The sequence below is a fragment of the Danio rerio genome, chromosome 3 (assembly GCF_049306965.1).
Source record: "Danio rerio strain Tuebingen ecotype United States chromosome 3, GRCz12tu, whole genome shotgun sequence".
Classification (NCBI taxonomy): Eukaryota; Metazoa; Chordata; class Actinopteri; order Cypriniformes; family Danionidae; genus Danio; species Danio rerio.
Window position 1 is genome coordinate 59,668,044 of NC_133178.1, and position 26,957 is coordinate 59,695,000.

At 36.5% G+C, this 26,957-nt stretch overlaps 1 protein-coding gene across 14 annotated transcripts in view; it reads right to left on the reverse strand.

The window, feature by feature from the left end:
* Nucleotides 1–26,957, reverse strand: part of cep112 (centrosomal protein 112) — a 349,442-nt gene that overhangs the window by 251,034 nt on the left and 71,451 nt on the right. For all 14 annotated transcript variants that reach the window (XR_012400500.1, XR_012400482.1, XR_012400504.1 and 11 more), the window contains exons 9-12: nucleotides 21,564–21,650; nucleotides 9,873–9,972; nucleotides 7,273–7,391; nucleotides 3,063–3,206 (exon numbers count right to left, since the gene is read on the reverse strand). Coding sequence is in view for 8 of the 14 variants with exons in the window: in NM_001327791.1 (NP_001314720.1) it covers nucleotides 3,063–3,206; nucleotides 7,273–7,391; nucleotides 9,873–9,972; nucleotides 21,564–21,650 (450 nt within the window). In the remaining 6 variants the exon portion in view is untranslated. The remainder of the gene's footprint in view (nucleotides 1–3,062; nucleotides 3,207–7,272; nucleotides 7,392–9,872; nucleotides 9,973–21,563; nucleotides 21,651–26,957) is intronic.

Sequence of the window (26,957 nt, forward strand, 5' to 3'; positions counted from 1 at the left end):
CTGGCTCATCTCAGACACAGTGACAAAGTCCTTCGCGTTCTCTGGTGGTCTGGCTTTCATCGAAGACTGTAAGACTAGCTGTCATAAATATTTTGTGTGTAAATGAAATCCACACATCTGTAATATTAAAAAACCTAAAGGAAAACGGATTGTACTTGTAGGTGTACGAGGGAACATTTCCAAAATCTGCGATTAGAACAGACGCAGACAACATTTTCTTTGTTTGTTTGTATATGACAAATAAAGTTACGGTGGGTGTACTTTACAAACACGAAATAGAAATTCACCACGAACATGAAGACCTGATTACGAGCAAAAATCAAAAACTCCACTGTCAAAATTACCTCACTGCTGTCACAGGCATTAACAAACAAGCGAGAGCCATTGATCGCAAACAGTGCGTGATGAAATCCTGATTCCTGACTGAAGGAAGTTCGCCGAGCAAAATGTCTTGGCACTTAAGCTCCCACACACCGTCTCAGAGGAGTTTCTTTTATTCCCTTTTTGAGAGACGTCCATCATGAGCTGTAAAAGAGGTTGAGGTCCATTTTCGCTGTGGATATGTGTAAGTGTATCTAGTAACACCTTGATTAGCTTGTTCAGGTGTGTTTGATAAAGGTAAAGGCTCCTACACACCGGGACGCTTTTCGTTTACGTTTATCGTCAGCGTTTTACGAGACGTTTTTCCGCATTCAAACCCAAGCGATTTTCACTGGCGTCAAGCAGAAGAGTATGCAAAATCACTCCTTGACGTCAGATGGTGCTACACAACTTTAAGCTTCCGACACCCGCTTGTAACACAGAAGAAGAGGAAGAGAGGAAGTTCACACACTTGTTGTTAGTTACTGGTGACTCGAACAAGCATAGATGGTTCAAGCAGCAGTTCCAAGCTCTAGCGATGAAGAAATGATTATTGTTCAGCAGAGGAATAAGCAGCTTCACGTTCATATCCCCTCTGGGCTTCATCTTCAATGTGCGCTCGCATTGACAGTTTTGCGCTTGAGCGCCTCCAAGTGCTGTTTACTGTAACTTTAGCAGCTCCATGCAAGTGAACAAAAGTGGCAATCTAATTGGAGAAGGTTTTAACGCAGCGCGTCAAATGAAGTTTCATAAACTAATTTCGAGAGAAGCATGTGATACGATTGACTGCAGCTGGCCACCCATCTACACTCATTAGCTAGCCAATCAGATTCATCCAAACTCACTATAAGTAACCTAGCTAAGAACTACTCCCTTATCTTCGTTTTCCTGAAGAAACCCCCCATCCACCCCTTCTCCTTTTTTCCTCTTTCGCCGGGGGGAGCTCTCGAGAACACCTGACCTCGTACTCCCCTCACATGCTCTATGGACCTGGCCGGAGCCTTGGGCTCAACTATCTCCGAGCTCATGGTTCTCTCCTGGGACATCATGCCAAACCTGCTAACTTGCTAACAAGTTGTCAAACAGTATCTAAGTGTGAACTCTTGAAATAAAAAAAAACGAGCATGAGGCGTTTTTTTTTTTTTAAATGACGCTTTTGCGCCTGGCGTTTTGCACATTATTGTGCACAATCACATTGACGCCCTTTATATAGTCACGAGGCGTTAAATGACGACAGAAAACGCGAGCAAAAAATGTCTAATAAAATTAGCTTAAATCTGCAGGACACCGGCCCTCCAGGAACAAGTTTGGTGACCACTGCACTAGCTGTTCCTACTTTCTTGCTTAAACTGGAACTTGCAGACTTCTCTATGTAAACTAATCTTCTGTTTTACATGGGTAGATGCTGCCATGGTGTGTAAGTTGTAACCCACCTTTACGTCAGAACTAGGCTTTGTTTTAACTTGGAAAAAAAAATGCATGTCAAACAACTTAAACCCAGTTTACACTGCCGGATAAATGTGACCCAATTCCGACTTTTTTGCTTATATGTGACAGAAAAAGAAAGAGTAAAAAAAGTGTGTAAAAGAGAAAATAACGCATGCATTCAGATATTCAGAGATCGGTTTCAGGCCTCCTTCATATGTGGAAATAAATCAGATATAAATCGGATATGTGACAATAAGATCTTGTAAACAGGTAGGTACGTCATTAAACTTGCAACAATGTGGTACTTCTCCGCGGTTTAATGGCATAGAAGGAAGAGCGTGTGTGGAAACGCCAACATGGTAAACAACAACAACACAGAAAACATGGAGAAGGAAAGTGGTCAGTGGTCAACGGAAGAGGTTACCTGCCTTCTTGCCCTGTGGGTAGTTGAGTCCATTCAAGATAAGATTAAAGGGTCCTACAGAAACAAATCTGATTTTGAAGATATTGCGGCTGCAATGGCAGAGCAGAGCTACAAACGTTTCTGGCTACAGTGTCAGTGGAAAATAAAGTCACTGAAATCGAAGTACAAAGGAGTGAAAGACCACAAAAATGGGCGAGTTACATTCCAATGGTGGAGGACACCATATATAAACCATAGGCACAAGCTGAGATGCCGTTTCCCTCCTCCTCCGCCTCCAAAATCATTTTAAAGTTGGGTGAACTTTGCATAAGAATGATTACGACATAGCGCCTGTTGTTGGTGTCCCGAGGGAAAATCCTCCTGCCAACATCAAACAACAGCTCATCAAACTGGGCTTGGCTTAGTTAGAATCACAGCTGAAAGCCTCTATCATCCAGGTATAGTTTCTGGAAAAGTTAATGAAGTCACAGAGCTGTGTGCACCTCTGAAATCACAATCTAGTGGAATCAGACATGGCGCCGAATGAATCTACATTAAAACATGATTTAGTGCACTCAGACACGGCGCCGAAGGGATTTAAACTGTTTTTCAGCATTCCTAAAGCACATAAAGCACAGTTACTCTCTCAATAAAATCCATGTTAGCCATTAAGAAATGAAACTAGTCCTCCTATTGGATCTAATGCCACTGATCAGTCATCAAATATCTAAAATGAAAAGTACAGTTTCTGAGAACAGTACTTGCTATACAAACCCCTTGTTTCATGACAGAGAATGCCACAGGTAGCTTATATATTTAGACAACACCCAAAACCATTCAGCATTGTTGGTGATTGTTTGAATGCACTCACAGTAGCCTGCATCTGGCCGCTGTACTCAGCCTCCATCTTGGCGAGCCGCTGGTTGGTGTCCTCCAGCAGCTCCTGGATGTTCTCTGTGTGCTTCTTCTGCAGCTCAGACTTCTCCTGCTCCATATGGGCCACCGCCGCATGCAGCTGCCAGAGAGAAAGGAATCAATGTACTTAACACCAATTGGTCATGATCTTGTTCTTTCTCAATACTTCATTATGTATAACCTGTTATATTTTATAGCATGAAGCAAGTTAACTTGGACCCTAAAAAGTTCAAAGTGTCTTTCCAATGAAATTTATTTTTGTAGCTCACTGGGGTCAAGAACGGGTACTATTTAAACAGTACTTATGATGAATATCATCTTTTGAAAGCTGTTTGGACAGAAATGTGTGTAGGTATAGTGTGTCCACAGTCATATTGAAGGGATAGAAACACAATAAGTATTTTTTTTATTTCCTGATGTTAAAATAGGGTCCAAATCGCACCCATTTTGAGGCCCACTGCAATGTGACATAAGAGTGCCGATTCCCCGCCCACCAAATTGATTGCCAGCCGTGTATTAACATCTCTGTATTAACGCGTATACTCATATCAACAAGATAGGATGTGCGCAAAAGAAACTGAGATTAAAAGATCTGTTCAGCGCTCTGTGATCATCAATCATCATCAAATGTGATCAAGAATGAGATTTACAAGTTTAAAACGTTTTTAAAACAGTACATGCTTATAATTGTAGTCTTTATCACCACAGCCGCATGAAGCACAGTTATAAAAGAAGACGATTCAATCCCGGATATAGGACGTTAATTCAGGTTTATTTTGTAAGTTAACATAATATATGGTAACACTTAATAATAAGTTTAAACACTATTAAACAAATTATTAAAGTACTGGTTCAAACTTTAGCTAATGAAAACACAACTGATCATTGTTAGTTCAAATTAACTTAGTGCGTTAACTAATGGTAACAAATAATTTGGATGGCTATAAGGCATTAGAAAATGTTATTAAATTCTGTACAAGTATTGTTCATTATTAGTTCATGTTAGTAAATACACTAACGGTCAAAAGTCTGGGGTCAGTAGGATTTTTAAATGTTTTAAAATAAGCTTATCCTGCTGAACAAGGCTGCATTTAGTTGATCAAAAATACGGTAAAAATTATAAAATTGTGAGATGTTATTACACTATGAAATAACTATTCAAAAGTAGTTTACAATTTATTTTATAATGTATTCCAGTGATTTTAATGATGAATTTTCATTATCTACGAAGCTTCATTAAACCAGTCTTCAGAGTCACATGATCCTTCAGATATCACTCTAATATTATTATTATTATTATTATTATCATTGTTATTATCGTTAATATATTATTATACATAATTATTGATATATAGCCATTATGACTAGGCAAATAATTTAATTTGAAAATAGATCCGATAAGTAATAAACAAATATTTCACAATTAGGTATTTAACAATTTAACATTTTATATATATATATATATATATATATATATATATATATATATATATATATATATATATATATATATATATATATATATATATATATATATATAATGTTAAATTGTTAAATTGATATATAAATATAGATATATAAATATATATTGTTATAATATAGCTAAATTGTTATATATATATATATATATATATATATATATATATATATATATATATATATATATATATATATATATATATTCAATAAATTCCACCTTGATGAACATAATAATAAAAAAAAAAAAAAAAACCCGACCCCAAACTGTTGACCGGTAGTGTACATTAACTAACATTAACTAATGACTAGGCCCACACGGAATTTGCACGCGCAGAAATTCGCAATTTTCTCAAATTTTTAGCCCATCATTGAGTCTATATATTTACTTGTGTAAACTTATATTTGACATAATTTCTGTTTACCAAATAAGTGGATCTAATCAGATTTGCATTGAAAACATTAAATAGAAGTAAAAAAAAATATTATTTTTTTTTATTTCATATATTATATTTTTAGAGGGGGACGCGGTGGCGCAGTAGGTAGGGCTGTCCATCACAGCAAGAAGGTCGCTAGTTTGAGCTTCAGCTAGTTCAGTTAGAATTTCTGTGTGAAAAGTGCTCAGGGATAGTTTAAATAATGCGTCAGTGCTCTTTGCGTAAGGGATTCGACGAAATAAACAGCAAAAGTCAGTTTTAAGCCATGTCAATAAAGGCTTTTTCATATTTTTTTCACATTTTTCAAATGAATTGGACTGGCATTTGCTGTTTATAGTATCGATATACTTTTAACAGATAAAACAAACTTCCTAGGTGAATCAGAAAGTATCTTTCCATATCTACAGTGGGTAAACCAACAAAATATCTCACAATAGTTTACAATCAATAAACAGCAGTAATTTAATTCAGCTCAATTAACAATAATGTTTACTTAGTAACACTTTACAAAAAGGTTTTATTAGTTAATGCATATACTAACATGAACAAACAAACAAACAATTGATTTATTACAGCATTAGTTCATGTTAGTCACGTTTAGTGAATAAAAATGGTTATTGTTAGTTCATGTTAACTAATGTTAAAGGGCACATAGTTTACCCCTTTTTTATGATTTAATATTAGCATTATGGTTCTTCTGAGTGTGTGCCAGTTAAGGTTCAGTTCAAAACACAGTTCAGATTTTTATTATAATGTGTTCAAAAGTGTTATGTTGGGGGCGTGTACACAGGTCGCTGTTTTATCAGCCAAGAGCTCCCCCTGCTCTGTGTTTGGCAAAAGACAGGCAGACACAGAGAGAAGCAACATGAGTGAGAGGACCAGCATTAACCGTAAATGTATGACTTGGACACAGATCAAGCAGAGAGTACAAAATCATGTGTCTTTGTATAGTTATACAGCCAACTGCTAGTTTAAAGTTTCGAGCTTGTACACCGAGACTAATAACCACGCACACTGAATTAACTTTGATTAAGGCACAAGATGCGCCGCTCAGAGCCGCGACACAAAACACCAGACACGCACATTCAGATGTTGTTTAAAATGAAACTATTCAGATGGAGCTCTGTGGCACGGCAGAATATGAAATGTCCCGAATCGTGGCTGGGTGCCGCGGACAGCCGCCAGCTAGAAGTGCCGTTGTGTGCACCCTGACAGAAAGCTTGCACTTTTCAGCTGCACCTAACATCACAGGGAGCTTCTGTAACCGCGAGAAAAAAAATGGCTGAAGTTTGAGGTAGACGCAATGAAAAGTACAAGTTTGCAAACCTACCTAAAGTTACAAACAATAATTCTGATTACATTGATCATGTGGTGAATGTCGATCTTGTGTTGAGCCCAATGAGCCTTACATCTAAAAATAGAGCAAGGGTGTTCCTTTAGTGACATCACTTTGACTCTCATGCTGAAAATGACGGACGTGAAACAGCAAACTGAGGATATAATCGTGACGCGTGGCTGTCAATCAATGTTGGTGGGTGGAGGGACTGCACTCCTACATCAAATTGCGGTCGATTTAAAAACCGCTCCAAATGGTCCACTGTTTTTATGTTGTTAAATTGAAAAAAAGCACTGTGTGTTTATATCACCCCAATATGACGGTCTATACACTATACTTACACACATGTCTGTCCAAACAGCTTGAAAAGTAGATTTTTCACCATAGGTGCCCTTTAACAAATATGAATTTGCCTGTGAATGTTAAACTATGATTAATAAGTGCTATTAGTTCATGTTTTAGCTAACTTTAACTAATGACTTTAACGTTCAGTGGATCAGAATGAACTAAATGTATGCTTAATACATAAAAAAAGATGCCCAGGGAACTAAAGACGATTTCACGTTGCCATCTGGTCATCCTTATTGTTAAGCCGCGAACATGAGGCCTGAAGAATAGTATATTTAGAAACAGAGAACAAAGAGAATGTTTTATAAGGCCTGAAGCAAGATACCCTTCAAGCAAACGCCTGTACAAAGGCAGGGCCAGATTCTCTGGGAAAAACCTTGAGAATTTTCAGAGCTTCTCTTTTCTATCTCTGCAATAAACATACACATCTCCGAGAAGATGGGATTCTTTCTGCGACTCAGACGGGATTGGCTGAGCTCTAAACTCAATGAGCGTTCAAGTGTGTTCAAAGCTCCGGCTGCTGGAGGGACGGGCCTGTGGAAACCTGAGCCTTTTCAACCCTTCCTTACCTTCTTCTCCCATTCGTTTTTCAAAGATTCAGCACTTTGATCAGACATTTTCTTCAGCTCGCTGATCTGTTTCTCTTTGGTCTGTCGGATGACCTGGGACTCTCGCAGTAGGCTTTGAACTACAGGGGAGAGAGGGAGGCAGACACAAACATTCAGGCCTGGCCGCAGGGCATCTCTCTGTCTGCTCGCACCCCAGGCCTCACCGAACACCAACAATACGTGTGAAAACAACAGATAAACTAGTATCGCAGTGTTATATGATCTAAGGTGAGGTGTATTACATCAGCAAGTCATTAAAAGTTTTTTTTTTTTTTGTGAATTTGCCATGCTTTAAAGCAAGTAAGAAAAAAAAACTATTATTAATCGCTTAATAAATGTTCCAATAAATAAAAAGCTTTGTCTACTACATTATAAACTTGGCTCTAATGAGGGAATACTCTGATACTGATTGTAGCCAATTTCACTACAATTTTGCAGCTAATTTCAATACTGATAACAGCTTTTTTTTTTCTTTACAAATTACAGACAACAAAACATTAATACATTACATATAAATATATATTTACAGATTTTAATAAAAAAAAATATTGTGTTGTGAAGAAAAAATTGAATTGTGTATGGAAAGCATTGTCAATGCACCGTGATGCACAGAGATATCGAACTGAACCAAATCGATGGCATGATAATGGTACCCAAACTGTGAGACCACTGTAGGTTTACACCCCTAATATATATATATAGTAGAGTACATATATAATACAGCTGAAGTCAGATTTATTAGCCCCCCTTTGAATTTTCATTTTTAAATATTGTCTGATAATATTATTTTCTTCTAGAGAAAGTCTCTTTTTTTCGACTAGAATGAAAGCAATAAATGAAAGCAATTTTTATTTTTTTTTAACTCAATTTTAAGGACAAAATTATTAGCCCCTTAAAGCTATAACATTTTTCGATAATCTACTGAACAAACCATCGTTATAGAATAAGTTGCCTAATTACCCCAACCTGCCTAGTTAACCTGATTAATCTAATTAAGCCATCAAATGTCATTTTAAACTGTATTGTAAGTGTTGGTGAGTGTCTTTATTTTTTACCCAATATTTACTATTTTTTCTTTCTTCTGGAGAAAGTCTTATTTGCACACACACACACATATACTTCTTTACTTTAAACTGTATAGAAGTGTCTTGAAAAATATCTTATTATGTTTAAAGATGTGTTGAAGAAAGAAATTGAGGGGAAAAAAATAAAAAGGGGGGCTAATATCTCTGACTTCAACGGTGTGTGTATGTGTGTTTGTATAAATATATATATACACAGTTGAAGTCAGAATTATTAGCCCCCCTTGAAGTCAGAATTATTAGCCCACCTTTGAGTTATTTATTTTTTTGTTTTTATTTCCCAAATTATGTTTAACAGAGCAAGGAATATTTTTTTCCTATTTTTTGTATAGTCTGCAGAACAAACCATTGTTATACAATAACTTGCCTAATTACCCTAACCAGCCTAGTTAAACTAATTAAACTAGTTAAGCCTTTAAATGTCACTTTAAGCTGTATAGAAGTGTCTTGCAAAATATGTAGTCAAATATTATTTTCTGTCATCATGGCAAAGATAAAATAAATCAGTTATTAGAAATGAGTTATTAAACCTATCATGTTTCTAAATGTATCGAAACAAATCTTCTCTACGTGAAACTAAAATTGGGGGAAAAAATAAACAGGGGGCATAATAATTCTGACTTCAACTGTGTGTGTTTGTGTGTGTGTGTGTGTGTGTGTGTATGTGTGTGTGTGTATGTATATATATATATATATATATATATATATATATATATATATATATATATATATATATATATATATATACAATAATTACAGATTTTTCCCCGATTTGCTACAGTACAAACTACTACCTAACTTGCCTAGTTACCCTATTTAACCTATTTAATCTTGCAAAGCAATTATTAAACTATTATTTACTGTCATCATGGCAAAGACAAAATAAATTAGTTAGTAGAAATGAGTTATTAAAACTATTATGGTTAAAATGTGTTAAACAGCACTTGGGAAATAAAATAAATCATTCTGCTTTTGAAATCAAACCTTGTCATGATCTAATTTCTTAAAACTGATTTTGGCTCAAGCACTTGCAATCATCTCAATAAATGTAACTTTCTTTAGTTGCAAAATAGAAGTAATATCGAAAATGTATCTGTATAACAAAAACTGTCTTTATACAGAACTGTTGAATTGATGTACAGTTTTTAAAGCAAGTAAGAAAGAGATCTTTCTTTGGGAGTAAAAATCTGATTTATAGTCAGTTGGTTTTGGTTTTTTATTTATTTTTTGGAGCTATAAGAAGAAAAGGCCGAACATAAGCCATCAAATCACAGATTCTGCTTTCCCTGAAAGGTAAGAAAAGCCTCTTTGTGTGTCAGTGTGGTCCATGCTGTGCAACATGTCTGTCTGGGTCTTCTGGGCCAACACTTAGAGGCTGTTTTGGGAGTGGTGTTCAGCTGGGGCGCATTGGGCAACACCACTGACAAGAGTGCTCGGGATGACTATATAAACACAAGCTCCTCTATACTCTCCACTCACCTCTCTTCTCAAGTCGCCGAACTGTCTCCTCCGCCTCCTTCTGCTTACCACGATACAGGCTCTTTAGTTCATCAATTTCACCATTCTTGCGGTCCAAAATCTGAGGACATGAAAACAAACCGTATACAGTTGAAGTCGGAATTTTTGTATATATTTTTCCCTAATTTCTGTTTAAAGTAAAGATTTTTTTTCCAACACATTTTTAAACATAATGATTTTAAAAACTCATTTCTAATAACTGATTTATTTCATCTTTGCCATGATGACAGTAGATTAACATTTACCAAATATTTTTCAAGATTCTACTATTCAGCTTTAAGTGCCATTTAAAGGCAAGTTGGTGTAATTAGGTGTCACTATATAATGATAGTTTGTTCAACCTTTTTAAAACTGGGAGCTACTTCTTGGGTACCGAATAATGCGACTACCAGTTTGATGCACACTTCTCAAATAACAAATTTGCTCAATTTGCTTTTAATTTTATATTATTAATAATAATTAATGATATTCACCCATGTGAAGACACTGGTCATGGTAATGATTTCTCGCAATAGTTGTCAACAATGATTTAAGAAGGCAGGAAACAGGGAAATATCAATATGCAACACTTTATTTCTATAAATCTCTGCAAGTATTTGTATTTTTAAATGATCACTTCTACAATATTTTCACTTGCCACTAACGATTTTTAACAAATCATGCACTACGATGTACCATGTTTGCACTGATGATCAATTGTGTAACATAAATCAGCTTTCAGATTTTACTGAAAATATCATCAAATCTACAACACTTTAACATAGTTGACGCTCTTCTAACAATTGTAGCTGCCCCGAGTTGGACATCAGTGAGAGTGACGATTATATTCGTTCTCGTCTTTAAGCACAGTTTTGCTCTCCTGCCTGAAAATGCCCTGTTTTTCTAATCAAAAAATGTGTAGATCTAAATGTGACTTTTTGGGCGTTTTCATCGATCTTGTGAAAAAAGACTGCTGCTTTCACAAACCTTACAACTTTTTCCGCTTGTTGTAGTGCGCTGCCCGGTGGGTAGTTAGCATGGTAATGTTAGCTTTCGTGACACATTCTGAAACGTTAACGCTGTGCCGCTTTGTCGTCACCAAATGAAGTGAAAAAGAACTCTTCCTCCTATTCACTGTGAAAACGATATGCTTTTTTCTGCCATGTTTTCAAATCATCTCCTCCCCTTTACAGCACCCGCAATCGTGCTGTGGAGACCAGCTAGCTAATATAACTTTTTTAAAGTTTATATATATATATATATATATATATATATATATATATATATATATATATATATATATATATATATATATATATATATATATATATATATATATATAAACAGTATATTTTTCCCCAATTTCCGTTTAACTGAGAGAAGATTTTAACACATTTATACACATAATAGTTTTAATGACTCTTTTCAAATAATTGATTTATTTTATCTTTGCCATGATGACAGTAAATAATATTTCACAAGATATTTTTCAAGACACTTCTATACAGCTTAAAGTGCCATTTAAAGGCTTAACTAGGTTAATTAGGCAGTTTAGGGTAATTAGACAAGTTATTGTATAATGATGGTTTGTTCTGTAGACTATCGAGGAAAAATATAGCTTAAAGGGGCTAATAATTTTGTCCCTAAAATGGTGTTTAAAAAATTAAAAAACTGATTTTATTCTTGCTGAAATAAAACAAATAAGACTTTCTCCAGAAGAAAAAATATTTTCAGACATACTGTGAAAATTTCCTTGCTCTGTTATACATCATTTGGGAAATATTTAAAAAAGAAGAAAAGAATTCAAAGGGGCTAAAAATTCTGACTTCAACCGTATATAAAACTTATTGTCATTTTCAAATTAACCCCAATGCAAGAGTGATTTAAAAAGAATAGCTAAAAAAATATTAGATGCAGCTTACTGGTAAGTGGCAATATGATGAGCTATTTTTAGAACAGGCCCGCAGGCAACTCATGTGATCCTCGCAGGTTACTTGGTGCCCACGGGCACCATGTTGGTGACCCCTGCACTAAGTTAAACTGCTTTAAAAAAAAATCTGTTAATCAACATTAGTCCTGATCAAAACTACTAAATTATTTAGAAAATTAAAGGATTTTAACTCATTAATTTCCAAATTAGTAAATGATGTCACTCATTTGATGAACTATATTCAATATAAAAAGTAACTGCGAACTGGATTTTGTTTTCCTTTTATCAGAGTCTTGAACATGTAAAAGATTTTGTTTAGTTTAGTCTTTAGCTTTGTTTAGTCTGTACTTCTCAACATCAAACATCAGCCGGTGTAAAAAATACACAGTCTTTGTTTTTGTTTACTCCATGTCGTTCTGAGATCTAAGATGCATATTTAAATTTTTCAGACATATCAAGGTAAGTTCGCAAAGGTCATTTTCACACTTTCACACACTCACAGACACACACTTTAATTTACTAGTGTACTCCACACTAAAATCCTGCATCCTTTAAATTAGGCCTAAAGTGCCAATGGTGCCAACTGATGATCAACAGTAAAATCAGGGAAAATCAGCAACAATCAAAAATGCATGATTATGTGATGTCATGGTTTTTGCAATCAAAAAAAAAAAAATGTGGTTATAATGGAAGTTAATGGGGCAGCCACCAACCATACATTACGGAGAAAAAATGAAAACCTTATGCAGCACAAAAACTAACAATTCATCAAAGGCAATGTTGTTTCTAATCTTTCACATGTCCAAGACTGTGATAAAAAGTAAAAAACAAATCAGTCCACAATTACTTTTTATATTGAAAATACGCCATTTTGTGTTTTTTTTTTTCACCAAATCAGTGACAACATTTATGAATTTGCCAATTAAAAAGTTAAAATCCTGTATTTAAAAAAAATAGTTTTGATCAGGACTGAGGTTGATTAAAATTAAAAATTTTATGCAAAAAAAATAAAAATAAAGAATAATTATCTAATACATTTTTACAGCAGTTTAACTTGGTAGATGTTTTCATCCCAAAAATAACAAAAGGTAGTACATTTGAAGTGCACAAGGGTTTATCATCATTTGAAAATTATTTAAAATAATAATTTATAGGAAGACTAATAATTGTAGCTTGAACCATGTGTGGTTTTTCTGATAAAGTCATGACTGGTGTTGTGATTGTGGTAGTGACATAAGCAGCATCCTCTTGGAAGACGCAACGGCAGCCATATTGCGCCAGACAGTACAGCTGATGGTGGAGTAGAGAATTAGGCTGCGTCCGAAACCGCATACTTCCATACTATATAGTACGCTAAAATCAGTATGCGAGCCGAGTAGCATGTCCGAATTCATAGAATTCGAAAATCAGTATGCGGGAAGTACCCGGATGACTTACTACTTCCGGCGAGATTCTAGAGTGCGCATACCATGCATGCTGCGCTATCCCATGATGCCCCACGAGCGAGTTCATGAATGGGAGTAAAGCAACGCAATTGACGCAGGTAGGTGACCATGACAAAATGGTGGATGTAGTACGTCCGAATTCCATTCATACTTTTCACATTCATACTGTATAGAACATACTTTTCTAACGGCCGAATAGTACGTTTAAATTCAAATGCAGTACCTACTGAGTAGTAGGCGGTTTCGGGCGCAGCCATAGTGATTCAAGTCAATTATGATTGGTTAGGAGGCCATGATGGACAGAGACGAGTGGGCAAATCTGGCCAGGATGCCGGGGTTAAAGGACATCCTGGGATTTTTAACGACCACAGAGAGTCAAGACCTCTGTTTAACGTCTCATCCGAAAGACGGCGCTTATTGAGGAGTATCAAGAGTCCTCATCACTATACTTGGTTGTTAGGATCTACACAAACTGCAGGTTGAGCGTCCCCGTGTTGGCCTCACTAACACCAATTCTGGTAGCAACCTAGCTTTCCCATGTGGTCTCCCATCCAGGTAAAGCCCTGCTTAGCTTCAGTGGGCGACCATGTGAGAGTTGCAGAAAGCTAGCTTGCTTTCAATTCAGTCCTTTAAGTGGACTTCATTAGTGAAAAATGTAAGAAATAGTGAATGAGGTTATGATTTAGGATTAGTGAATGAGTTAAGACATTGTAATCTGCTTTTTTTCTATATAAAGTCAACTATAAATACCGACTACTGCCATCTGCTGGTATGGAAGGTTTATTCTTCATTGGCTGCAGTCTTTGCGGTGTGTTCAAGAGCAACTGTTTGGCCCATGCAGGCGTACGCAACAACACAGTTGCCTTTAATGTCGTCTCGATGCATCACACCCTTTAGAGATTTGTTCAGATCCCTAAACCAAAGCATGAGCAATAGTACTAGTGATGTTTGAATTAGCCAACAACACTACAAACACGAAACATTCGTGACACTGAGATGACGGATGACAGAACGTTTATGTCCCAGACTTTCCAGCTAATCTAGTGCCATAAATACATTTCAGTGGGAATGGAGTTTAAATAGAGGTTTGTGGTGCTTCCATATGACAAGCTAATGCTGGCTGCAGATTACAGAGGATAATGTTCTTATTCACAAGCATGACCATGAAGGAACTCGCCCTCTCCTGCGTCACTGAATGCTGGAATTTGCTGCTTTGAAGCCGACGTTTAGCGGATAGGGGGTGGAGGGTGGTGGGCAAGATCCCCATTTTTGGCCCTTTCTTCGGCTGAGGCTTTTTGCTTAAGTATATTATCTGTAACAGTAGCGTAAGCTTAAAGCAGAGGATGACAAACCCGTATGAAACTCACATTATGCTCTGGGAAGGAAGACCACTTCAGAAGACATACCCATGACCCCGCTGACAAGTAGTGTTTGGGTTCGGAACAAAACAAATCATTCACTTTCATCCATTGACATTTTTATCCATTATTTTTTTTCGCTCACAGAGCACTCTTTTGGGCTGTATGTGACGAAAGAAGCGTTTTTTTAATCCTTGCTTTCAAAGACAGACCATAGCATGAGCAAACTGCATATAATTAGAATTAATTTGCATAAAAATACTGTATCAATTGATGAACATTTTGGCTGAATGAGCTGGCACTTCATGATCAAACTACATGGAATGGCACAAAATGAACAAGGTATGCTATTTATGAACAGACTTCTGCTGGCCGAAAGTGATTGAATGTATGAAAATAGTTAAATAACATAACATAAATAAGTAAATAGCGCTCTTCCACCTTGCCAGCTATGGGGAAATGACAGCAATTAGTAGAATTCCTGTACCCCGCCGGCTTATGTCAACCACTATGCTTATGTTGGACAAAGTGCTTATCTCCATACAGATGTCAGCAGAGACAAGAACACTGTCACTGTGAAAATCTTGCATGAATGAAATATTGCACATTATTAGCCATTTATGCTTGCTACACTACTGAAAACCAGCTAAATATAACACTATGTTTTTTTAAAGGCTTTTTAAGCTTGGAACTGTCATATTATAACATAATATAATGTTTTCTCAAAGCTGAACGATTATTGAATTATTATGTAGTGTTATAATATTATTTATACAACAGTTCTGTCTGGATCTCGAATCTGAGTGGCTGATAGAAGTGATATATTTAAGTAATATCAGCATCCGTACAGCCTCTTTACCCTTTGTGTATTAGTCCTCCTACATACAGCCAGCAACAAGCAGACACTACAGTTTGACAAATATTACTGCTGTTAGACAACCAAATATACTTTTGAGGCTTTTTTAGTCGTAAATGTAGCTGTTTAGATTGCAACTATATAGTTTATTTGTAAGAATAGTGCCTATTTTAAATATTTACAATTTCTGAGAGACAGCTCGTCGGCGACAGTTGACGTTTTCTATCCACAAGATGGCGCCAGAACCACATAATAAGCCATTGCTCAGTGTGTTCTCTTGAGTGCGAACTAAAAAGGTGAAAAACGGAAGCCTCGTTGTTTTTTTTTTTTTTTTGGATGAACCTGATAGAGTCAATAAGAAGCTGCAAATAAAAAGCTGAATTCAACCTTGTCCCTCCTTATAGCAAACACAACAGCAGTCTGGTGAGAAATCTCTGTAGACAGATGGCATTTTATGTCCAGTTCAGCCTTATAATCTTAAAATGTGAGCAAAATTTGCTGTTTTGTCATCACCTTAAGGGGGTCACACACCAGAAGCGCCGCTTCACATTACGCTATAGAGAATCATTCAAATCCTAGCTCTAAACTGACATTGGTGAATTAGTAACGGCTTCTGCTGTTCTGATGTCAACTGTAGATGTGAAAGAATGGCGGAAGAAAGCAGTTCCTAATACAAAAGGGTTTTAGACTCTGTGTTTGATTTTCTTTTTTATGTACAAGATTGTGCCGTCGAACTGTTGTATAAACGCAATATTACACTCGTAGCAGTGTGCTATAGCTGTGTACAGCACTGGTGGGGCGCTAAGGCACTCGGCCGCACACCTCCAACCAGTGCTGATATACAGCCATGTTCACTGCAAAAAATGCTTTTCTTACTTAGATTTTTTGTCTTGTTTCTAGTCCAAATATCTGAAAATTCCTAACTCAAGAAGAATTTTCTAGACAAGAAAAACCTATTTTCTTGTTTTGAGAAATAATATGCCAATAATAAGTGAGTTTTTCCTTTAAACAAGCAAAATAATCTGCCAATGGGGTAAGCAAAATAATCTTACGTCGAAAGAAAAAACAAGATTATTTTGCTTAACCCATTGGCAGATTATTTTGCTTGTTTTAAGGAAAAACTCACTTAATATTGGCATACTATTTCTCAAAACGAGACAATATGTTTTGCTTGCCTAGAAAATGTCTCTTGATATTAGAAATTTTAGATATTTAGACTAGAAACAAGACAAAAAAATCTAAGCAAGAAAAGCATTTTTTGCAGTGTAGCACACTGCTACTCGTGTGATATTGCTCGTCTATGGTCACCTATTTGGTGCACATCCATGACTTGAGGAGAAAGTGACTTCATAATAATAATAAGGTCACATTGCTTAAAGCACAGCTTGTTAGAATTTATTTATTTATTTCATAATTTTGAAAGCTTTTTGTTGGTTGTACAAACTAATTTACAGGAGCAACAAAACATATACACTAAATGCACCAATGAAATAAAGCAAGTCACTTGGATGAATAAAATTCCTCACCACTGCTTACAACCATGTTAGCAGCAAAAAAAAAAAAAAGAGCAAATGAATATGCAAAGCATATATGCAAAAGTAACTCACTGAATTTCTTTTAGGGTGGGTGGGGGGGGGGGTGGATAAAAGGAAATGAAGCAATTCCTTCTCTGAAACGGAATTACACATTCTTTCTGATGTGTCCCATGAGCATGTTGAGTGTTAACATTTCAGATTCTTGGAAGCATGAATGAGCGTTGCCGGTATCTGAGAGGACCTGTGCCGCAGCTCTGAGGAACTCACTCATGACCTTGTCCCTCATCTCCCAAAGACCTCTGCAGGGGGTTCTCAGACTCCAGTGGACCGGTTCTGCAAGTCCTCAACAATCTAGCCATTGTGTGACAAAGTGCGGGCTTTTGATGAACCCAAAGAATTAAGAAATCTTCTGTGGCAGAGTGGGAGGGAGGCAAGCGCAACCCGTATTTATCGAGTTCCAAATAAACAGCAAATCTGTTGGACCTGTTCCCAAACGGTGGCCAAGTCTTGTGCCTTGAGCTGTGGGCGATAAGATGACTGGGCTCAAGGTGGGGCGGGAGGCAGGCGGGCGGGCATTTCAGAAATGTGTTTTATCTGATGCGACCGCAGCTCAGCAGAGAGTCGTTTGTTCAGACCGCTGTAACTCCTTTGATGGCCTGACCTTCTACAAGCCGCCTGTGTCCGAGTAGGAGTTCAAAGGCTGTCGGCCATTGTCTCAGCGAGAGTGGACAGCGGCGTTGCGACCAGGGGTCTGTAATTCTCAAAGGACCCTACGGAGATCAACGGCTTGGAGGACATGACAGGGCACACGCAACGGTCCATTCGCCCCTGGACTCAATCGAGCCCACCAACAGACAGCTCTGCGCCGCGTGTGTTTGGTGTTTATAGGGTCTTCAAAGAAAGATGCACCTGAGTAAATATTGACATTCTCTGAAAGCAGAACATCTGAGTGGTTCAGAACCAAACAACAGTGCTCATTAGGAGCAAAACAAACACAACCGCAGATGAAAAACCATCTGACCCAATTAAGATTTCACCTAATGCTGAAGGACAGTGTTCGAGATCTACAAAAAGCTACCACCCAATCCCCATTTGGAGAACCTAAAGAGGAATAGTCTTCAAAGGGCCAGCAATAAGAGCTCCTATTTTCAAATGTACTCTCTGAGGTTGGGGGTGATGGTCTCTCATGAAGCCTAATACGCCAGCATTCAGGGAAGCGAGGTTGGACATTGCAGACCATTTCAGGGCTGGTCCTTTATTTGAACATGGATGCAAGATCATTCGAAGCAAAAAGGCCTCCTAAAAGTTATTTTCCCCCTCTGAAAAGTCAGCGAGCCCATCAGTGGATTATTTATCCTGCTTTTTGTTAGTCAGAAGTGCACTCTGTTGCTAAGCTCATCATCCTGCGAGCCGGTCGCCTGTGGAAGATGAAAGCCTGCAGCTGAGAGCGAGGGAAAGAGGGGGCGTTATGGAGGTTAAAGGGAAGTTCGTGAAACATTTAGGGACACACAACATTTTCCCATCGTCTCCTTAAAGAGCTCTTTTCAGACACAAAGCAGAGTCGTAACAGAGTGTCGAGGATGAGGTCCAGAGGCCGACAGGCTTTTAGAGACGTCATGAAAGACAACGGTCTGCCAATGTTTTTGCTTATAAAAGTGTGGGGACATGCAGACATTTGCAGACCAGGTAATTTAATAGACTTTGTGCTGTCACTGGAAATGAACGAACCAGACAATAAATGTGGAAGTCACAGAGGAGATACTGACACAGGACATGCTGAAGTTTCAGGAAGAATAAATTGCCTGTTTGATTGTTGATCCTTTTTTCACAATTGATAATAAAACCAGTATCTTAAAAGCAGTGAAACAGCAGTTGATCTGCATGTCATCGACATACTTGTCATCCTAAACTCATCATCTCCTCGTGTTCTCATTCATTGTTTATGGAGAAAAAAACCTTGTGCAATAGGCATATTTACTTGGCATTTTCAACGTGGTTACCCAATTTTATGGGGCAACTAAAAATGTCAGCCAGTGGCTAATAAACTATCACCAGGGATTGAGTTTGAGGTTTAGAATAAGTTTGCTGTGGATTTATTTTCACTCATCTGCTCTTCAAAAGACTGACCAAGCACTTGAAAGTATCTCATTGCTGTGACATCACATTGAGTGCCCTAGTCCAGGTCATGTCAGTTAATGCATACAGCATCTGATGCACTGTAAACAAGTGTGGTATACAGTGTATATGCGTCTGACTCACCGTTTTGTGTGCATTAATTAAAATTGATTTGCTAAAGTCTAAATATGGATGGAAATACTTGAATGATGGATTTTGAATTGTGAAAAGTCCCGTCAAATACTGAAGAAACCAGCAAAAAAATGTTAAACAAAAAAAGATTTAAACAAAAAATAAAAAAGGTAAAAAAGGAGTGATTTTAACAGTAAAAGGCTAAATGCTAATGCTTATATTGTAATATCTCAGTACTTTATCACGTATACTCCTCAACATTAGATGGAGGTTGTGACTCTTGTTCCTCTAAACTCCCCTGTAATCAGCCTAATCACCACCACCTTTTCTTTGCTCTATATAAGACTGCTTTGTATCCTTCTCTGTGTTCAGTCCTGAACCCTACTTCTTGCTGCCTCGTCCAGTGTCCAGTTAAGTTATTCTCAAGACTTTTTGCTTGCTATATTCCTATTTGATTGTTCTGAGACCCTTGTGTCTTTTTTATTTTGTATGTGTTTTAGGAAGCTCGGCTTTACTATTTTTGTTGTAATTTTCAACCCTGGCTGTAGAGAGATATTGTCTTTCCTTTTTTGTCAAATTCTCTTCAGTAAAGATTGCATTATTTTTTTGGAATTCATACGTTGTGGACTAAGAACTACTGCTAACCACACTGTAGACCCGGGTTCGATCCCCACTCAGATCATTACATATATCAATATTTCCAGGACAAAATAAAAATGTGTATACAAGTGTGTAGTAAAAAAAAAAAAAATGTGTGTGTGTGTGTGTGTATATATATATATATATATATATATATATATATATATATATATATATATATATATATATATATATATATATATATATATATATATATATATATATATATATGTGTGTGTGTGTGTGTGTGTGTGTGTAAAGTGTTCAGATGCAAACTGATGAAATTTCCATTGAATATGGGTATTTATCTCACTCAGACTCCTATGTTTATGCTGAATTATTTATTTTTAAAGACCTTTAAAAGTGTGCATTGTTTGCCATATACTTTAAATTACCAAACCTACAGACAGGAGCCTGATAGAAATGCTCACTTTTGAAGAACATTTCAAATGGCTTTTAGAGGTTTTTGCATCTGAACTTTCTCATCACTACCTGATTTTGGTAGTGTTTTTGTCTGTGTAACAAAGGTAAAATGTGCAGATGAATGTAAAGATTGTGAGTAAACATTGCAGTTTTAATGCTGTATAATTATTTAATTTACCATAAAAAAAAGTTTACTTTTTTTTTTTTTTTGCAAATTTAACTGTAAAATTCGACAACCACAAATCAGAAAAGGTTGGGATCGTATGGAAAATGCAAATAAAGAAATAATGTACTGAAGACCCTGCAAAACTCCATTCTTCATACATTACAAAGTCCTGGCTGCGAAGGAAGAGGATACAGGTAATTGACTGGCCTGTCTGCAATCCCAACCGGTCCCCAATAAAAAATGTGTGCTGCATTTTGAAGCGCAAACTGCAACAACAAGGATCCCGTACTGTTGTCCACCTTAAGACTTGTTTGCAGGAAGAATGGGACACGATTATACCTGAAACACTTCATCACTTGGTGTCTTCAGTCCCTAAACGGCTTTGAAGTGTTGTGAAAAGCAATGGCAACATTATAAAATGGTAAATGATGCAATGATCTTCTATGTGACGCTGCTTTGACACAATCTACATTGTAAAAGTGCAATACAAATAAAGGTGAAGTAAATTGAATTGAATTAAATGATTTACTGTTTCAACTTCTTTGAAATGTGTTGCAAGAACCAAAATTTGAATATGTGTTCATTAAAAAAAATAAAAAATAAACCACCAGGAACACATTAAATAATGTTTGTACTGTCTGCAATGAAATACAAGTCAAAGTAAATTTAGAAATCCCCACTTTCTTTTTCTATTAGAGTTTCTCATACTGTGCCAACTTTTTCTGATTTGGGGTTGTAGTATTTTTTTTATTATTTAATTTTATTAATTTTAATAATTTATTATTTTATGTAGTATAACTTTATTTACTTTTTTTATGTACTATTTACTAATTCAACATATAACATTAAACACCTTGGACAACTTTTGTGTTTTCCTCTTTGGCATAATTTTTATTTAAGCTTATAAGATAATTATATGCAAATATAATGAAAATCTTCCATATGTACATCACTGTTGTACTGTTTATGCTATTAATGCATTATGTGAATTCCCAAGAATTCTTTAAAAAGAGCTTTTATCTGAAAATAAGGTGTTTATCTAAAAAAGAGTCAATGTGTTTGTTTGTTTTTTACCTTCTGTATCTCTGCATCGTGTTTCTGCTGCATCCTCAGGGTGTCCTCCTGGTGTTTGGCTTCTAAGACTTTAGTCCTCAACTCAACCTATGAATAAAAACAGATTAAATGACACAGCAGAAAATAAAAAGTCCCACACTAAAACATAAGTATGTGTTTTATCATTGCATTTCACTCTCTGACCGTTGAAATCAAGCAGGCAAATTTTTCTACTTTCTACATTAGGTGCATTCAAATCAAGACTGAAAACACATCTGTTTAGCTGTGCCTTTACCTAATGAGCTCACTGAAAAAAAGTGTTGCATGAACTATTGCAAACTATTTATTTGTGTTAAAATTAAACAGGGCGAGGCAGTGGCGCAGTAGGTAGTGCTGTCGCCTCACAGCAAGAAGGTCGCTGGTTCGAACCTCGGCTCAGTTGGCGTTTCTGTGTGGAGTTTGCATGTTCTCCCTGCCTTTGCGTGGGTTTCCTCCGGGTGCTTTTGGTTTCCCCCACAGTCCAAAGACATGCGGTACAGGTGAATTGGGTAGGCTAAATTGTCCATTGTGAATGAGTGTGTGTGTGGATGTTTCCCAGAGATGGGTTGCGGCTGGAAGGGCATCCGCTGCGTAAAAACTTGCTGGATAAGTTGGCGGTTCATTCCGCTGTGGCGACCCCAGATCAATAAAGGGACTAAGCCGACAAGAAAATGAATGAATGAAAAAAAAAATTAAACAAACAAATTTAACTTAAAGGGCCATGAAACCCCCTCGTTTCAACAGGGTGTTTTCACACCTATACTTTGGAAAAAGTCAGAAAAGTGGGCGTGTCCAGCTCTGTTTAGGGGGGAGTGTCAGAGGAAGAAAAGCGGCTTGGTGTGGGAGTGTCTATTTGGGCGCGCTGAATTTCAGAGTCAAAACACACACCCACAGCGGACAATGTGACTGTGTTTACATGGACATCTGTAGTCGAATTATTTGCCAAATGATTAAATGGTGGACTTTAACTGCAGTTTGGCTCTTTCATTCAGGGAATTCATTAATGTCCCTCCCGACAAACGTGATATTTGATTCGAGGAACTGCTCTAAGCGTGTATTTTTCATGCAATGTTTGATACCGCACGGCGAATGAGAGAAAAAAAAACTCAGCATTTCCCGGAAACTTAGATACACACGGCAGGTAGCGTCAGAAAGCCGCGTGTGTTATTCCGGTCACAAAATCCAACACGAGGTTAAAGTTTGGTTGTAACTGTTAGTGCTAACTATTGCTCTCGGTGCAATAGTTTGTTTGATACGAATAAAATACGAACTGAATAAACAAAGAGCACTGGTCGCTCACTTACCAAATCTGTAGAGACAGGACAATCACCAGCAACTAGAGCCGCGTCTTTATTAAGAGGAGACTACAAGCGAATCTGGATCTCAGCGTTTACAGATGAGAACAGCTCTGAGGTAAACAATAATCCTCCTTAGACACGTAAGTTATTGTTGTCGAGCGTCGCGTACACTGTTAATCCACACGTGAGTCTGCGCTCTCACAGAGAGAAAATGAAAACAAAACTTAACTGCAGCAAACTATAAAAGCAACACTTCACGCTTGTTTTGCCAACACAACATGGCGTCTTTGCCGTCTACACTCTGACAGTAATGAATATTAATGAAGTTGCACAAAAGAGCGCGCTGATTGGTTTAAACCAAGCCTTACTCATGCATTAATGCATCACACTGTAAGACGTAATAAGACTCACTCTGGCACAGACGTCCAGTCTGCACGCTGGAATACACGCTATTATGTCATGACCGTGACGCAGCTTCAAAAATTCGTTTCAAACAGGAAGTACGAATTTGCTTGAAATGACGCAAAAACAACCAATTTACACTTTTTAGTGAAATATAGGTGTCCTAATAGTGTTTTTAGCAGTGTGGGACACACATACGACTGTCAACAGCTCAAAAAATGTATTTTGGTGTTTCGTGACCCTTTAATAATGTTCAACTTAATTTGTTTGTTTAAATTCAGCTCAAAAAAAATGTTTACTATCACTTAACAGAAAAAAAAAATAAATAAATGCAAGGAATCATCTTTGAATATTTTTTTTCAGTGTCCATCCGACAGATTACACAATGTTTTTATTTTCTTTTTTATTCGTTTATAACTTGTTTTAGCAAATTTTAATCGGTTTCTATCATTTTTTATTTCTTTTATGCTTGTTTATGTAAAGCACTTTGAATTACCATTGTGCATGAAATGTGCTACATAAACAAACTTGCGTTGCCTATCAAAAGTTCTGGCACAATCTCTGCATAATCTTACAGCTCACAATGACATTCATCAGCTCAGGTTAATCTCATTGCATCTCAACAAGCTCAAATCAGTGACGTTAACGCTGTAGCTATAACGAATTCCAAGCAGGCTGTTTTAATGGTTTTGCATCAGCATATGATCTGGGTTGAAAGAAAAGGAAGTCGTAAATGAGTCATTAGAGTTAAAGTATATCAACAAAGCAGATCAAAGTGATTAAAAAAATGTCCACCATTTTTAAGACCACTCGATGAAAGAGTCAGTTAAGAATCAGTCAATGTTCACAGCAAACACAAAACCGCATGGATCAGAGACATTGATGAAATGATGACGGCTTTGATGATTAGCACTGGACAGGAAACAGAAGATACAGACAGATAGAAATGCTACCGCACAGAGACAGTTGAACTGTCTTCATTAGCATTTCATCACATTAAAGACAGTTAAACACTACATGCACCCAATGAATATAGTAGTGTCATTTCACAGTATGAATCATTTTGGTTCCAATTCTGCTTCTACTAAATGGATTTATGAGTGCATTACTTTTAGGAGCTTAACAGCCGATTCAAAACAATAACTCACAAGATTAGGACACACACAGTGCAGATCAATATTAGAGTTCATAAAAAATGTCTTAAATTTAAAGGTTCCTGCTTAGTCCTGTATGAAGTTATCCTATAACAAGTGTAAAGTAGCACATGGTTTCCGCTACATTCTTCCTTTTACGGGGCGCCACGACAAAATTTCATCACGCCCCGGCTAAATTACAGCTTTTCATTCAAAACAATTTTTTTTTTAATAGTGGGTAATAATCACACCAAAACATATTAAAAGATAGGGCTGTGTGTCATTTCTTTAACTCTTTAAGGTTACATGCTAACAGACTGACTGGCTGACTGACAGGTGCGTGATGCCAGCAAACACGACGTATAGCCGTTTCACTTTACTTCAGGATGCATTAATATCGCTCTGTAGGTCTATTAGAGACATTCATAAATATTCCTAGCAATCTAATAAATGCTGGAGACATGTTACATAAACGCACTAAATCGCACTTTAGCAGCGTTTATTTGAGAGCGCACAAGAAGATCTGCGCGCTGTTGAAGCAGCTTATATTTGAGGGGGCGTGCAAGAAGTTTTGTGCACGAGCAGAGGAAATCGCAACGCAAGCAAAGAGATCCGCATGCTGTAGGCTATTACATAAATACGATCTCGATTTGTAATACTGCGCTCACGACATTTGTCATTGAAATAACGCCACAGGTAGTTGGTGGATCTGTGTAAAACAAAAAGGCCTGCCGCCACAGCTGGAAAAAAATCCTAGAGGAAACACTGTAGCAGTTTTAAGCATAATTCTTGAGTTAATATATAATATAAAGCACAGTTTATTATTAGATCAAAATTAGCTTTCAGATCCTCCTAGTTATTTGTGTTAAAGAGATTGTTCAAACAAACAAAAAATAAATAAATAAAATGCCCTCACGTGGTGTTAAACCTTTAGTAGATTCTTTCTTCTCTTGCACAAAACAACAGTGTTGGGCAAGCTACTTGAAAAATGTAGTGAGCTAAGCTATTAGCTACTCTACTTAAAATGTAGCTTACCCTAAAACTATCCCCTGGGAAATGTAGCAAGCTAAGCTAAAAGCTACACGGCAAAAGTAGCTTAGCTACATCTAAGCTACTTTTGCAATTTTCATTTTTAAATAGAAACAACTTAAAATACAAGTCAATCATATCTTAGTGATCAATAAAACTGTCAATGAAACATTTAAGGCTTAATTGTTCAGTTATTTACTGTAAATAATATGGTGTACTAAACAGAAACACATCAAACAAAAAATCCAATAAAAGCAGGTGTTACGAAATGGCATCTCATATGTCAATGGAAAAGATCACGTATATTATCAAAAAGAAACAAAATGTGTTTGAAGATACCTGGAGACCTTTTAATAACTTTCTAAAGTACAATGTACATGTGGACAGTCTACTACAAATAGAACAGGCTTAGGAATATGGGAAGTATCATGGTCTAAACAGACTACCTGATTTAAACATATCCCCTCTTTTTTTTTTTTTTTCTTCCCCCTTCTTATTATATTTTTTTAAATTGTTTATTTATTTTTATTTTACTTATTTACTTATTATTGTTTATTTATTTATTTTTAAGGGAATGGGTTGTTGGGAGGGAGAATGGGGGGTAAAAAGTTTGCTGTGCCTTCATGATTATTGTTCTGTAATTGTGTAATCTGTTGTGATATGCAAATTGAAAAAAGTAATAAATATATTGTACAAAAAAAAAAGCAGGTGTTACACAATTGCGCATCAAAGAGTAATGCTGATGTGTCAACATTCGTAGGTGAAAATCCAATATCTAGCATGCTAAACATTCTATTCATCATAAGCTGAATGGCCCTTGTGGTTAGATGCTAAACAGAAATGTATGTAATTGGTCAGATTGGTCATCCATGAGCTTGAAAGCATAATAAAGCCACATCTACCCGCTGAAACTTGCAGATATACGGGCGATCAATCCGCTGACACATCAGCTGATTAACGATGCTTTCAATCGCATTTAGAGAGCTTTTTAAAGGATGTTTGTCAGTGATGTCACTCTCACAAATCCCTCTTTTTATATTAATATTTTCTGTAGAATGCTTTACAATAATACATCTGTACATATACAGTTGAAGTCAGAAATATTAGCCACCCTGATTTATACGCCCCCTGTTTATTTTTTTCCCCAATTTCTGTTTAATGGAGAGAAGATTTTTTTCCAACACATTTCTAAACTTAATAGTTTTAATAACTCATTTCTAATAACTGATTTATTTTATCTTTGCCATGATAACCGTAAATAATATTTTACTAGACATTTTCAAGACACTTCTATACAGCTTAAACTGACATTTAAAGGCTTAACTAGGTTAATTACTTTAACTAGGCAGGTTAGGGTAATTAGACACGTTATTGTATGACGATAGTTTGTTCTGAAGACAATCAAAAAAAATTTTATTTGCTTAAAGGGGTTAATCATTTTACCTTTAAAACGATTTGTAAAAAATTAAAAACTGCTTTTATTAGCCGAAATAAAACAAACAAGACTTTCTTCA